Source organism: Danio rerio, chromosome 20 (assembly GCF_052040795.2).
Source record: "Danio rerio strain M-AB ecotype USA chromosome 20, GRCz13ab, whole genome shotgun sequence".
NCBI lineage: Eukaryota > Metazoa > Chordata > Actinopteri > Cypriniformes > Danionidae > Danio > Danio rerio.
In genome coordinates, this window is record NC_141040.1 from 49,989,407 (window position 1) to 50,003,850 (window position 14,444).

Sequence of the window (14,444 nt, forward strand, 5' to 3'; positions counted from 1 at the left end):
TGTTCTGTTCTGGGAAGATTGTTTCAGCACAAAAGGCTTAACTAGTTTAATAAGGTGAACTAGGCAGGTTAGAGTAATTAGTCCAGTTATTGTATAACGATGGTTTGTTCTGTAGATTATCGAAAAAAAAAATTTGCTTAAAGGGGCTAATAATTTTGTCCCAAAAATGTTTTAAAAAAATTAATAATAATAATAATAATAATAATAATTCCTTACATTTATATAGCGCTTTTCTGGGCACTCAAAGCGCTTTACACACAATGGGGGGATCTCCTCATCCACCACCAGTGTGCAGCATCCACCTGGATGATGCGACGGCAGCCATTTTTCGCCAGACCGCACACCCCACACCAGCTGATTGGTGGAGAGGAGACAGCGATGAAGCCAATTGGAATATGGGGATGGTTGGGAGGTCATGATGGACAAAGGCTAGTGGGCAGATTTGGCCAGGGTGCCGGGGTTAAACCCCTCTTCTTTTCGAAGGACATCCTGAGATTTTTAACGACCACAGAGAGTCGGGATCTCGGTTTAATGTCACATCCAAAAGACAGTCATCCGAAAGACGGGTAATTATTGCTTTTATTCTAGCCGAAATAAAACAAATAAGACTTTCTCCAGAAGAAAAAATATTATCAAACATACTGTGAAAATTTCCTTGCTCTGTAAAAATCATTTGGGAAATATTTAAAAAAGAAAAGAAAAATCAAAAGGGGGCTAATGATTCTGACTTCAACTGTATATAAGGGGACTAATAATATTGACCTTAAAATGTTTGTAAAAAAAGAAATTAAAACTGCTTTTATTCTAGTCGAAATAAAACAAATAAGACTTTCCCCAGAAGAAAAAATATTATAGGAAATATTTTTGTCTTGTATTACGCTTGAACAACTAAATGACTGCTTAACCGTATGTTCACACCGAAAGCGGCGAGAGCGTCAAAGTAGCCGGAAGTCATTAATTTTCAATGAGAGCCGGCGGCGATAGGCGTCGATAAGCGGCGAGGAGCAGCGTGGCGCGTCTTCGCCGGCGTGAGCGTCGAGGAGAGTTGAAATTAAGTCAATTTTACGGTAATGAGCTATGACGCGGTTCGGCGGCAAGCAATCAGAATGAAGACGTCCACCGCTTGATAGCAGTTCAGGGAACACAGACCTGTGAACTTTGGTACCGACCACAGTTGTTACCAAGGGTTTGATTATTGCGGTCGCCGGATTTCCCATTATTTACAATGTTTTCTTACAGGAACATGCATTAAATAAGTTACTGGCGAGTTACTGATGTTCATTAATGTTATATAAATTAATCTTTAAAAAGCGGGAATTTCACGCGATGTGACAGTACAAAACAGTACTGCTGCTTCAGGATATTTCAGACATATGGACACATATTGGATAAATAGAGCAAAGCCACACCACATGCAACTTGATCTTCCATTGTTGTATGAATTTGATAAGAAGTGCGCAACATTTTCACGCTAAAAACATGTCTTATGCAGGAATGTAACTGATATGCTGCAACGGCTCCTTTAAGTACGAGATCAATGTAGTGAGTTTTGACGCTCTCGCCGCAGGAGCTGAAGGCAGAGAGCGTTGTCGCCAGGGCGGCCAGAGCGACCTTGGACGCTCTCGCCGCTTTCGGTGTGAGTGTACGGTAAGTCTTTTGTATTTATATTACATTACTGTAAAAGAAATGTTATTATATTAAAATAGTCACATTAACCTCTCAGCGGAGGTTAACACTTGCTGTGCATATAGCCCATTGATTTGAACTATAAATGCTTTACATATTCAATAGCAATTAAACAATTCAGCAAAATTACCTGACAATATAGTACTTGATGCCAAAATCGGGCAGAGACTGCCATGCTTGAATGAAACGCATTTTAGCCTCCATAAGGGAAAGCTGGGAAATATTGTGATGGGCCTCCAAGATTCGTGTGGTCAGCTGTAACGAGAAGAACGAATATTGTGTTTAACCCTGTGCATTAAAACTGGTGGATGTAAAAACTAGGGCTGCACAATATTTCATTTCAGCATTGTCCGCAATAATCACATTATGTTGGGGGATTATAGTTGATCAGCACAACAGTTGAAAATACATGAGACTTTGTGGAGTCATTGCAAAGTATAACCATAACAGAGAGAATCTTTATCATTTGCATGCACTTTAAAGGCATTTCAGAAGAATTTAAAGCATTCAGGCACATAAATGTACTAATTATATTGAATTAATAATGCAATGAAGACTATACAGTGTTATTTGACACTTCATTGTTAAATTTCTGTACCTGAATATGGGTTTGACCCTCCGCAAAACCGAAAAGCACTATTTATTTGACTTTATTCTATGCTCTCTTGTAATTATTCTTGCTTGCAACTTGTTTATTATTTTTTAGACACGATTCCATACCGTTTTTCCCAGGACTTTTACAATTCTATACTGCCATCATCCTGTAAAAGTATTTTCCTGAATTTCTCCTGTATTTTTAATCTTATTATGTAGGCTGGCAATAAACATTAAAGGGCGAATCTTCCCTGTATGCAAACAATGCTGCCGAACCACCAGGGGACGCCCCCTGCTCTTAAATGTGTATCAGTTCTATACCTTTATTTTATTTAGGCATGAAAACCCTTTCAAATAAATATATAAACAGAGGGACTCCCTTCCTTTCCATTACATGCGCCGTTGCCCCTCCATTGCAATCTTTAAAACAGTCAAATCTATGTAGCGGTGCATGACTGTCAGACCTGCTTCATAGTCATAAATAGACGCTGTTTGATTACATACGTTTTGAAGTGGAGCGAAAGTGGACAATCTGGATTTTGGCTGCGCATTTAAACAGACATACAAACATAATAATAATAATAATAACAACATCTAAACATGTCAATCATAGTGGGTTTTCTTTTAAATACAACTAATTATGTCTAAAATGAGCATAAACAGTTAGGAAAGCAATCGAATGCTTTCATTATAGATCTGTGCATTTTAAAGTGACGTCTCTGTTATTTATTTTAAACAAATAAAAATATCCAAATAAGAAATTCATTTGCTGCTCTTTAATTAATTACACAGTAAAGAAAAGGTTGATGAGATTTGATAACATGATCCGGTGTCTTTATAATGGATATCCATTTGAATAGGCTAACCTGTTTGCTAATTTATTTGCAGCTTTTTCAAATGTATACTATTTATTCTATCCCTTGTAAATAATAATAAAAATAATAATAATAATAGTAATAAAACATATTACTGACCGTTTAAACTGTTTATTTACAATGAAACAGCTCCAAGTGAACATGTTTGGAAATTTCTGAGATAATTTTTTTCCTTATTTTTACATCCCAATGTTGACAGGCATGCATGACTTACATCCCTACAAAATTCCCCCAATCAATCTAAATACAAATTTTTCTTTCCAAATAGAGCTATTTAAGCCATCTGGTATGCTTTTGAATTACAGATTGAATGCTTTTATTATAGATCTGTGCATTTTTGAAGTGACGCCTCTGATATTTGTCGTAATCAAACGAAAAATCGAAATATACAGTGAAGAAAAAGTTGATGAGATTTAATAACATGATTCAGTGTCTTTATAATAGCTAATCATTTCAATAGGCTAAACTGTTTGCTAATTTATTTGCAGCTTTTTCTAATGTATACTATTTATTCTAGCCTTTGTAAATAATAATAATAATAATAATAATAATTTTTCCAGAGATGAGTTGTGGCTGGAAGGGCATCCGCTGCGTAAAAACTTGCTGGATAAGTTGGCGGTTCATTCCGCTGTGGCGACCCCGGATTAATAAAGGGACTTAGCCGACAAGAAAATGAATGAATAAATGAATAATAATAATAATAATAATAATAAAACATGTTACCGTCCGTTTCAACTGTTTATTTACAAACAGCTCCAGGTGAACATATTTAGCAATTTTGGGGGGAATTATTTTCTTATTTTCACATGCCAATGTTGACAGGCATGCATGATTCACACCCATACAAAATCCCCCCAATCAGTCTAAATATGAAATTTTCTTTCCAGATGGAGCTTTTTAAGCCATCTGGTGTAATTTTATTTATATCACAATATTTATTACTGAAAAAAAAATATCACAATCCCCTTTTTTTTCAATATCGTGCAGCCCTAATGGAAAAATAACTAAACACAAAAATAAATCAAACAATAATCTGATGTCGTAATGAAGACGAGTTATATCCGGTCCTGAGATTGTGATCTGACCTGTTTGGTCTTGAACTTCTTAGCATATCGCGGAGAAACAAAGCACTCGGGGTTCATCTCCATGGACTCTACATCAGGTGCCGCTTGACCGGGAGGAGGAGCGAGACTCTTCATCTGCAGGAACGACTGGATGTTCTTCACCTCGGTGCGGTACGAGCTGTAGGCCATCGTCTTGCCTTTGGATGCCAAAATACAGGCAGCTTTCCACTTGGCGTACTGAGTTTCCTGGATTTCAGAAGACACTTCTTCTTAGTAGAGGACTATAATAATGAATGCAAAATCCTATATTTCATTGCTTGTGAGGATTTTAATGTAACCCTGTAAGGTAAAGCATATGAAATATTACACAAAGTGTGAATGTGTGTGTGTGTTTATGTTTCTATGTAATATTATATAATAATCACCTCAAACATGCAGCAATTTAAATTTTAAATGGCTTATATATATGTCAAATAATATATGCTAAATAATCATGGTGCCGGCGAAGCAGTGGTGCAGTAGGTAGTGCTGGCGCCTCACAGCAAGGTCGCTGGTTCGAGCCTTAGCTCAGTTGGCGTTTCTGTGTGGAGTTTGCATGTTCTCCCTGCATTCGCGTTGGTTTCCTCCGGGTGCTCAGGTTTCCCCCACAGTCCAAAGACATGCGGTACAGGTGAAATGGGTTGGCTAAATTGTTCGTAGTGTATGAGTGTGTGTGTGAATATGTGTGTGGATGTTTCCCAGAGATGGGTTGCGGCTGGGAGGGCATCCGCTGCGTAAAAACTTGCTGGATAAGTTGGCGGTTCACTCCGCTGTGGCGACCCCGGATTAATAAAGGGACTAAGCCGGCAAGAAAATGAATGAATGAATAATCATGGTGGCCCAGGGGGTAGCACGTTTGCCTTACAGCAAGAAGGTTGCTGGTTCGAGCCTTGGCTGGGTCAGTTGGCGTATCTGTGTGGAGCTTGCATGTTTTCCCCATGTTCATTTCCTCTGGGTGCTCCAGTTGAATGAATGAATGAATGAATTAGTTTAGGATAAATTATTATTTTGCTAATAGTAACGGATAATTAAAATATTTTTTGTAATAAGGATATCTATAGCATCCTATATTACCCATAGTAGCCTATATTATATTATTTTTTAAGTAAATACCACTTATACACGATTGCAACATATATTTTTTTCTGTCAACAATCTTATATAGTGGGACTTATTTTTCAGAAAATATGGTAGTAAAATAGTTTACATTGTTTTGTTTTAAACTGGCATTTTCAACAAATTACACCAGTATAAATATTTATATTCATACATATGTATAGGTTAAAAATATTTATACAAGTTTTGGCTGGGTCTCGAATCTGATTGGCTGATAGCCGTGATATTAAAGCAACATCAGGGGCCCTATCACACACCCGGCGCAATGCGGCGCAATTGTTGTTTACTAGCTTCAGCTCGGCGCAAGAGTCGTTTTGACGTTTTGCGCCACGCTGTTTAAATAGCAAAAGCATTTTCGCTCATATGTGCGCCCATAGGCGTTTTGGTCTAAAAAGGAGGTGTGTTAAGCCGCATTGCTGTTTTTAGGAAATAAAATAGACTGCACAATAGACCAGCGAGATTAAAATATTTAAAAAAACTATTATTTTCTACATAAATATAAAAACCACTGCCTCCATGCCTTCTTCATCTTGGGGGGCTTTTTCAGTTTGTTCATGACAATTTGCTTTTGTATAATTTAATTATTATTAGCAGTATTATTTATTATATCCATATTTATATTTGTTTTATTAAAAACAAGCTTAGATTTGCCCACCTGTCACTTCCACACTTCGTTATTATTGTTCATTTATTCTTTTGTAGGTAATTAGAACTGAATTTAGAAATAGTTTTGAAACAAATCTTTGCGCTTAACAAACAAAATTAATTATGGAGGCTAATGAGTACAACACATTTCCTTATCCACGAAAGAGAGTGAAAGTGAAAGTAAAAAATGAGGAGGCTCAATCTCTAATTCTCGTGATGTAGATGTTTAACTGTTTTCTCGCTAGAGAAGTGTACAGTTTTTCCATTCACAAAGTCCGCCATGTAATTAGCAAATGAGCAATGGCGTGATGCAACTGAATCTTAAAGGGAATGGGAGATGAGATTCTGATTGCTTTAATCTCAAAATACACCTATAACCAGGGCCAGACAGAATCTGCGAACCTTTTTTGCTATTTCTGCTGAGAATTTTGGTAAAAACCTGCGGATTTCTGAGGGATTATTTTGGGAGTATCATAACTAAAACCTAACTTTTATTTAATGTTTAAAATGCAAAGCCAATTAGATTTACTTTATTTGGTAAACAAAGCAAGTCTCTCATATAACATATCTATTAAAAGACAGAAAATATTACTGTACAAACTGCATTGTACATAAATCAGATGAACATTTTCATATTAGTCAGTAATATTACTGTAATTAATTTAAAAACTAAATAAATATAGATTTACACACATATACTCAAGTAAATAAACAGAATTAATGATGGGCTAAAAATCTGCTGAAAATCTGTGGAAGTCTGCGTGCGCAGATTCCGTGTGGGCCTACCTATAACTCATTAAGAGAATAAGCTCAACCCTGTTAGACCATGCGCTGCGGCGCAAAGCAGATTTTTCCGTCATTAAAATAGGAAAAGTAGATTCTGACATGCCCTTAAAGTAGATTCTGACATGCCCTTAATGGACTTTGCGCCCAGATCGTCAAAATAGAGCCCCAGCACTCTTACAGGCTCTTTACCCTTATGTATTACTACGCCCACTCTAGGATTAAAGAGGGACTAAACAACTCACTACAGTTTGACAAACATTGCAGCTGTTGGGCAACATAATGTAATTTTGAGGCATTTTTAATCAAGATTGTAGTTGTTTAGATTGCAACTTTGCAGTTTCAGATTTATAAGGATAGAGCCTATTTGAAATGTTGAAGATTCAGCGCGTCGGCGGCCATCAGCCTGTCATATTGAGCAGAGCGAAACGATTGACGTTCCGCCATAAGATGGCGACAGAAACCACATAATAAGTCCTTAGGGGAGAAATACAGCATTTTTCTAAACAAATCTTGATAGAACAGGTAAGTGACATTCTAATCGAGCTCTCTCTTTTTGTTGTGGTGCTGTATTTATACCATGGTAATCTGCTAAATACATCTAAATACAAATGCTTGTGCATGGTTTTTATTGAGTGGTAAGACTTCATAGGCTTTTATGGCTCTTATAGTAAGATGTAGTGAAAATAAGAAAAATATTTGGAGCCGTTGCTTATATTTATACTGAGCGTTACCCTTCTTAAAGTGCTCCAGTAAATGTTTATCTTAAAATATTATTAAAACCTAAAAGTTTCTTGAATGTAATTTTTTTCAAGACATATACAACTATCTGCATGCAAATTAGAGATACAAAACTCACATTTTCGCAGCGAATGTAAACCTCGTTCATCCCATCAGCTGCGGGCAATAATAGCTTGAGGCCGAATTTCCTCTCGGTCACATTGACATCAGGAATGACCTCACATCCTGTACATTGATAATGTTAATGATCGCTCTGCAAATGCACTGAAGTGAATGACATGCTCTCTGATTGGCTGCTCACCTCGTAGATGAAGCTGCTCAATGGGCTCTTTATTGGCAGAATCTTTGTTTTTAAAATAAGAAATGGTGGTGTCCCTAAAAACAAACCAGTACTCCTTATACGGCTTTAACGTCAGTCGCTTGGGCCTGTAGAGTGGAAAATGAACAAAGAAGAAAATAATGAACTTTAATTGTGGATTTAAACCTTAAAAATGCAGTTTATTTATAAGGAGAGTGCCTATTTTAAATATTTATAATTTCTGAGATTTAACGCGACGACAGCCATTAGCCTGTCATTGAGCAGAGCAAACACGGTTGATGCTCTGCCACAAGATGACAACAGAGACCGCATAGGGGAGAAAAACTCAGCGTAAATTTCAAACTACAGCTGATCAAATCATTATAAAACAGGTAAGTGACATTCTAAGTCGATTTCTCTCTTCTGTATGTTGCAGTGCTGTATTTATACCATAGTAATCTGCTAGTGTTTGCTTTGCTTTGGATTTTTCGGGGTTAATTATCAAGATATCCTGATTGCAACAGAGAAATACTGGGAGATATCTCTAGACTGATGGCATTTCATGCCGTTCAGCCTTAAAATCTTAAAATGTCAGCAGAATCACCTGTTTTGTCATCACTTTAGACATTACGCAAGAGAATCATTCAAATACAAGCTCTAAAGTGACATTGGTGAATGAGCAACGGTTTCTGCTGTTCTGACTGTCAGCTGCAGATGTATATGAATGGCGTAAGAAAGTAGTTCCTCATACAAAAGGAATTCTGAGACTCTCCGTGTTAATTTTCTTTTTTTTATATACACAATTGTGCTGTAGAACTTTTGTATAAATGCAGTGCGATATGGCTGTATATTATTACTGGTGGGACACTAGGGCACTCAGCCTGCGGCCTCCAGCCAATGCACACCTCCCACCAGTGCTGATATACAGCCATATGGCACTGCTATGAGGGTGATATTGCTCATATATATATGTGTGTGTGTGTGTGTGTGTGTGTGTGTGTGTGTGTGTGTGTGTGTGTGTGTGTGTGTGTGTGTGTGTGTGTGTGTAAAGAATAAAGTATCAAAATATGTGTGAAATAATGTTCTTCCTCATTGTGGATAACATATTTATGAAAAAATAATTCATCATTTTTCATCATCAATTTTAATCTCACCTGAACAGTTTGAGTGTATCCTCCAATTTTGGAATGTCCGTTATATCTTCCTGGAAGGAAAAGCACATGTTAGTATTCATACAGCAGTTAAAAAGTCTGAAGCCTGAAAGATTTAAAAAAAAAATGTTATTAACAGTATTTTATGAGTTTAAGTTTGCATTAATTTAAATAAAAATACAGTAATAACATTACTACAGAGAATCTTTACAATTTTAAAGAACTGTTTAGGGTAACGTTTTAATTTAAGGTGACATAGTGACACGTTCCATGCACTTACTATAGCAATTACCCTGAGCTTTGCATAATTACATATCAGTAGTTAAATGAATAATTACACTGTAACTACGTCACCTTAAAATAAAGTGTGACCTTGCGCTCTATTAAAAATATATCAATGAATTTCAGCCGGGTTCTAGATATAACATAATTGTAATCATAATGTCATAAAAGTCAGTAATACCAGGATCTTATCAGCGTTTCGTCCTTCCAGATGAGTCTCTAAGTTTGAAAGCGCAGCCTCCACTTCATCAACCTCTTTCTCATCTGAATTGTCCAGTGGCTCCGTCGATAAGGTCAGTTTACAGATGTGATACTGAGAAAAATAAGGAAATAAAGGATTAGTTAAAAGGAAAGAGTTTTTTTTTTTAGCATACTAAAGTGTTCTTAGAACTTTATATGATTGCATTCAGAGCTTAACATTAACATCCGCCAACCCGCCAAATGCGGGTAGATTTTAGCTTTGGCGGGTTAGACAGTCACTCTCACTAGCCCCTTCAGCTGGTTGAAAATAATTTTTAAACTGTGGTTTTCTTAAAAGCAGGGTTCGACTATATGGATGACCCAATATGCGTGCAAATGTGATCTTAGAATTGAGAAACAGCACGACTAACAAAAATAATTGCGTTCACACGAGCAAAAGAAAGCAGGTGAATGCCGAATAAGAGGTTGATCAGTCACGCTAACAGCTGATGTGATGCGCGTGTGCATGACTTTTTCTTGCTTGAAGCAACCGTTCCTGGAACGCAACTGTGATCGGTTCTCTTTCATGTAGACCAGACAAAAAGTTATGCTCATGCACTTAAAGTCTTGCTGCTTTAAAGAGCTCCAAATATGTCTTTTTGTAAGCAGCACCGGTTGATTTTGTTTTGAACAGATTATTAATTGGCCTTAACCGTGTGATCATCCTTTTATTATCACACACAGTATGTTTTTCACCTGCTTTCTTTTTTCTTACGGTTATTTTTGTTTATATGGTTTAATTTTATTTTTTTACAACAACATTGATTTAATATTAGATTAACTCTCCGCTTATGTGTGGTTAATTGGTGATCCGAGAGACCTTTAGCCAGGACAGATTACTGTGCATATTTTTGATACATGACAATAATTATTTTTAAAAGTCAATCGTTTTTCTTTGTATTTTAAAGAAATTTTTTGTTTAAACAAAATTATAGTATACAGCTATATTTAGCCTGTTTGGACACATTTAAAATTTGAGGCTAAGAAATCATTTTTGTTTGGTGTGGTCAGAGATAAATTTGGTAAATCCTTAATTCTGAAAAGTCTTAAGTCTGAAATAAAAACTGTTTGCAGTATAACATTATGAAACCATGACATTTCACCAAAACGTGAAATGACTGAGGAGGCATGTGGACAAAACACAAAATCTAAATCAAGTAATTTTAGCATGTCAGTCAAATTTATGCATATAAAAATATTCTCCCAACACCAAATTGTGGCTAGTGAAAATGGCGAGTGGCTAGTAATGTTGGAAAACTAATAGCCACTGTGGCTGGTGATTAAAATAATTAAAGTCAAGCCCTGATTGCATTATATGATGAAGTCAAATGGTATATTTTGACTTTGTTTTTAATTTCTTTTCTAGACTTTGATTGCATTGGGACCCTTTGAGAATAAGAGAGCTTCTGGATTTCATCTAAAAAACTGTAATTTGTGTTCTGAAGATGAATGAAGGCCTCAGGGGTTTGGAACGACATGAGGGTGAGTAATTAATAACAGCAACCCAGGCTCATTCTGAAAACGTACCCCTATATACATTTCTGGAGATGGCCAAATAAAACGTACCCTTATACACATTTCTGGAGATTCCAAATACATCCCAGGAGCTAAGTTTTTTTGTCGTTTTTGTTTTCACAAAGGCTACAGTGTACAATTTGTCTGATCTCACGATCCATTCGCGCCTGTTATTCTGGTGTAATTCCACCAGAGGCCCCTGTTGACTGACTGACTAAATGACTGCCAGATCGACTGGAGCCAACTGATGATCAACAGTAAAATAGTACAAATTTTACTTCTTCCCAACAGGGAAACCACCAACAATAAAGAATGCATGATTATTTGGTGTCATGGCTTTTCTATTAAAAAATGTGATTTTAAAAGAAGCCAATGGGGCAAAAACAGCCGTAAACATAACGAAAGGGTAGTCGATTTGAACAGTCAAAGCAGTGGCGCAGTAGGTAGTGCTGTTGCCTCACAGCAAGAAGGTCGCTGGTTCGAGCCTCGGCTCAGTTGGTGTTTCTGTGTGGAGTTTGCATGTTCTCCCTGCATTCGCGTGGCTTTTCTCCGGGTGCTCCGGTTTCCCCCACAGTCCAAAGACATGCTGTACAGGTGAATTGGGTAAGCTAAATTGTCCGTAGTGTATAAGTGTGTGTGTGAATGTGTGTGTGGATGTTTCCCAAAAATGGGTTGTGGCTGGAAGGGCATCTGCTGCGTAAAAACTTGCTGGATAAGTTGGCAGTTTATTCCGCTGTGGCGACCCCGGATAAATAAAGGGACTAAGCCGACAAGAAAATGAATGAATGAGAAAAAAAAATGACAAGGGTTAATAATGTCCTAATAAGTTGGCGAAAAGCACAAAAATATGCAATGTGCAATGCATAAATTCAATTCAGCCAAAAAATTGTGTACAGCATGAAAGCAATCTGATCAATGTGTTTTCTTGATAACTGTTATTTTTCACATTCCTCATGTATTAGTGCCATGCTCACCTAAGCTTCACCTTATTGTGCTGTTAATCTTGTGTTCGCTGAGGAATGTCACGTCTTTTGTCCTCTAAGAAAGTTATCTCATAGCTTCAGGTGAGAAAGAGCCGTGCTAAAGAAGTGACTGTAAATCAACACCATCTACGCTGTCATGACACAAAATACTGCTTGACAGAACAGCATACCTTTCAGATGAGCCAATCCAACACCATAAAAAGTTTTGCTATTTATCTTTTACTGACATTGAATTCATTCCATTTCAAATAGTTGACAAGAGAGCATTTCTCGATTTTTTTTGGTTTATCTTGATGCATTAAAATATTGACAATCAATTTATTTTACTTGAAATAAAGTAAGCTTGGACTGACATTAAAATAAACTACAGTAAAAAAGTAAACATTTATATTTCAAATTGTTACTGTTATGATCACCAGCAATCTAGCAGTTGCAAATCGCTGGAGAAGTGCAATTCTGTCACTGATATGAAATACAAATCCCATCATGCACCTCACACACACACCAGCTCTCTCCATGATTGCATAGACACAGCTGGAAGCTCATCATAGGCTGATTACATGGACTATATATACTGCTCTCATTTTCACACACTTTGCTGAGTCTTGTTTTCCCAGTGAAGCATTTCTAAGCGTTTTTCCGTTTGTCTTGCCCTGTTTTTTAAATCTTTGTCTTGTTTAAAAAACAATCCTGACCATTAGCCTGTTTTTGATAACGCTTTTGGATTACCCACATGCTCAAGTTTCTACCCGTTTGACCATTGCCTGTCTGACTATTCTTGTTAATAAACTGCACTTGGATCCCAGACGTAGGCCCAATCCCAATTAAATTTTTGTACCCCTTCCCCTTCCCCTTGGCCCTTACAACCGAGGGTTAAGGGGAGGGTATTCAAAATTTACCCCTAAGAATTGGGACAGCACTACACCACCTGCACACGTCATCATGTGTCCTCACGATGTCCTGCTTCTCCCGTGAGATCGGACGATGGCGACTGCTGTAGTGATTCCAGTTGTGTTATTTTTTGGTATTTATTTTCAGGAGATCACTGTTTATGTTATCATAACGATCTAATGTGGCAATAAGATCGTAACTTTACTGTGTATTTACACAGTGGCCATATTCATCAATGTAAACACACCAAAAACAACATTAACATCATAGCAGACACTGTAAAATGCCAACTGACAGCCACTAGACATTACTGACAGGGTATTCGAGTGTCAGAATGCTGTGGGACTGCTGTACAGGAGTTATTTAATAGAGATTATAGATCGTGAAATTTAGCGTTTTTTTAACGGTAAAACGAGACGGTAAAATACGAACTTCCGGGTTTAGCAATACTGCCGCTGTGGCTGGTGCATTTTGGGAAATTTTTTTACCCCTTGGTTTTGAGTGTAGTCAGTAAGGCAACATTTCTTTTTTCATTTATATTAACTTAATATACTAGAATAGCTAAAAAATCTAAACTTAATAAATAAAATAAATTTTAACTTAAGTTACCAAATAAAATGAATTTACATAGAATGAGCTTTCTTATTTTATTTTTATTTTTTTTCCAAGGCAACATTTATTATTTTCATTTAGTTTAAGTTAATGAACTAAAATGACTTAAACTGGTTATTGCTACTTATAAATAAAATAAACTATTACTGAAATTCTATAAAATATATTATACAAATAAAATACTTCAGAGATTGTAACCATTTTATTTTAATTAGTTGCTATGGCAACATTTTCATTTAGCTTTATGACTTCTACAACATAATGTACTGAAATAACTAATAAAAAAAACTGGTTTGTAAAATATATTAAATGTTTAAAAGACTAACATAAACACATTTTAAAAGATTTAAATAATAAAAGTGTATAAAAAAATTGAAAAAGTAGACTATAAAAAATATTTCAGCTTGCAACCAAAAAAGCATGTTTTATTTTCATTTAGTTTTTCTTAATATTTTAAATACCTGAAAAAATACTGAATTCCTTAAAAAATGACTAATAACATTTTTCCCTAGTTATTCCTTTACTGTTCATCCTGTTTGTCTGATTAAAAAAACACACAACAAATAAAAACACAGTAAAATAAAATAAACAAAACATCAAATCTCCAGTCTGTACCTGTAGGGATGCAAACATGAGCATCTCCTCTTCAGTGCAGTCGATCTCCTCCAGCAGGATTGCCCATCTGGCCTGTTCATAAAGCTGCGTGATTCTCACCGCATCATACTAAGAGAAGAAAAACACCACACACGTGCTGATTTAGACATGGGCCATCTAATTCTGTCATCCATAAACATTTGAATCACTCCACTCAGGGTTCCAACTCTAAGCCACATGTCAAATTCCTTGACTTTTTCATGATATCCACTGACTAAACGCTGAATTTGCCGACCCAGTCTCATTAGAAATACAGTATGTTACCAGGGCTACAT

General features: G+C 36.4%; 1 protein-coding gene across 12 annotated transcripts in view; it reads right to left on the minus strand.

Moving 5' to 3' along the window:
• Nucleotides 1–14,444, minus strand: part of fermt1 (FERM domain containing kindlin 1) — a 211,495-nt gene that overhangs the window by 3,956 nt on the left and 193,095 nt on the right. For 10 of the 12 annotated variants that reach the window (XM_087298803.1, XM_087298802.1, XM_087298801.1 and 7 more), the window contains 7 exons: nucleotides 14,131–14,238; nucleotides 9,456–9,587; nucleotides 8,996–9,045; nucleotides 7,845–7,969; nucleotides 7,662–7,768; nucleotides 4,241–4,465; nucleotides 1,817–1,941 (listed from right to left, as the gene is read on the minus strand). In XM_087298803.1, coding sequence (XP_087154929.1) covers nucleotides 1,817–1,941; nucleotides 4,241–4,465; nucleotides 7,662–7,768; nucleotides 7,845–7,969; nucleotides 8,996–9,045; nucleotides 9,456–9,587; nucleotides 14,131–14,238 — 872 coding nt within the window. Of the gene's footprint in view, nucleotides 1–1,816; nucleotides 1,942–4,240; nucleotides 4,559–7,661; nucleotides 7,769–7,844; nucleotides 7,970–8,995; nucleotides 9,046–9,455; nucleotides 9,588–14,130; nucleotides 14,239–14,444 lie in introns of all 12 variants that reach the window. The other 2 variants (XR_015518940.1, XR_015518939.1) reach the window with 1 other exon arrangement.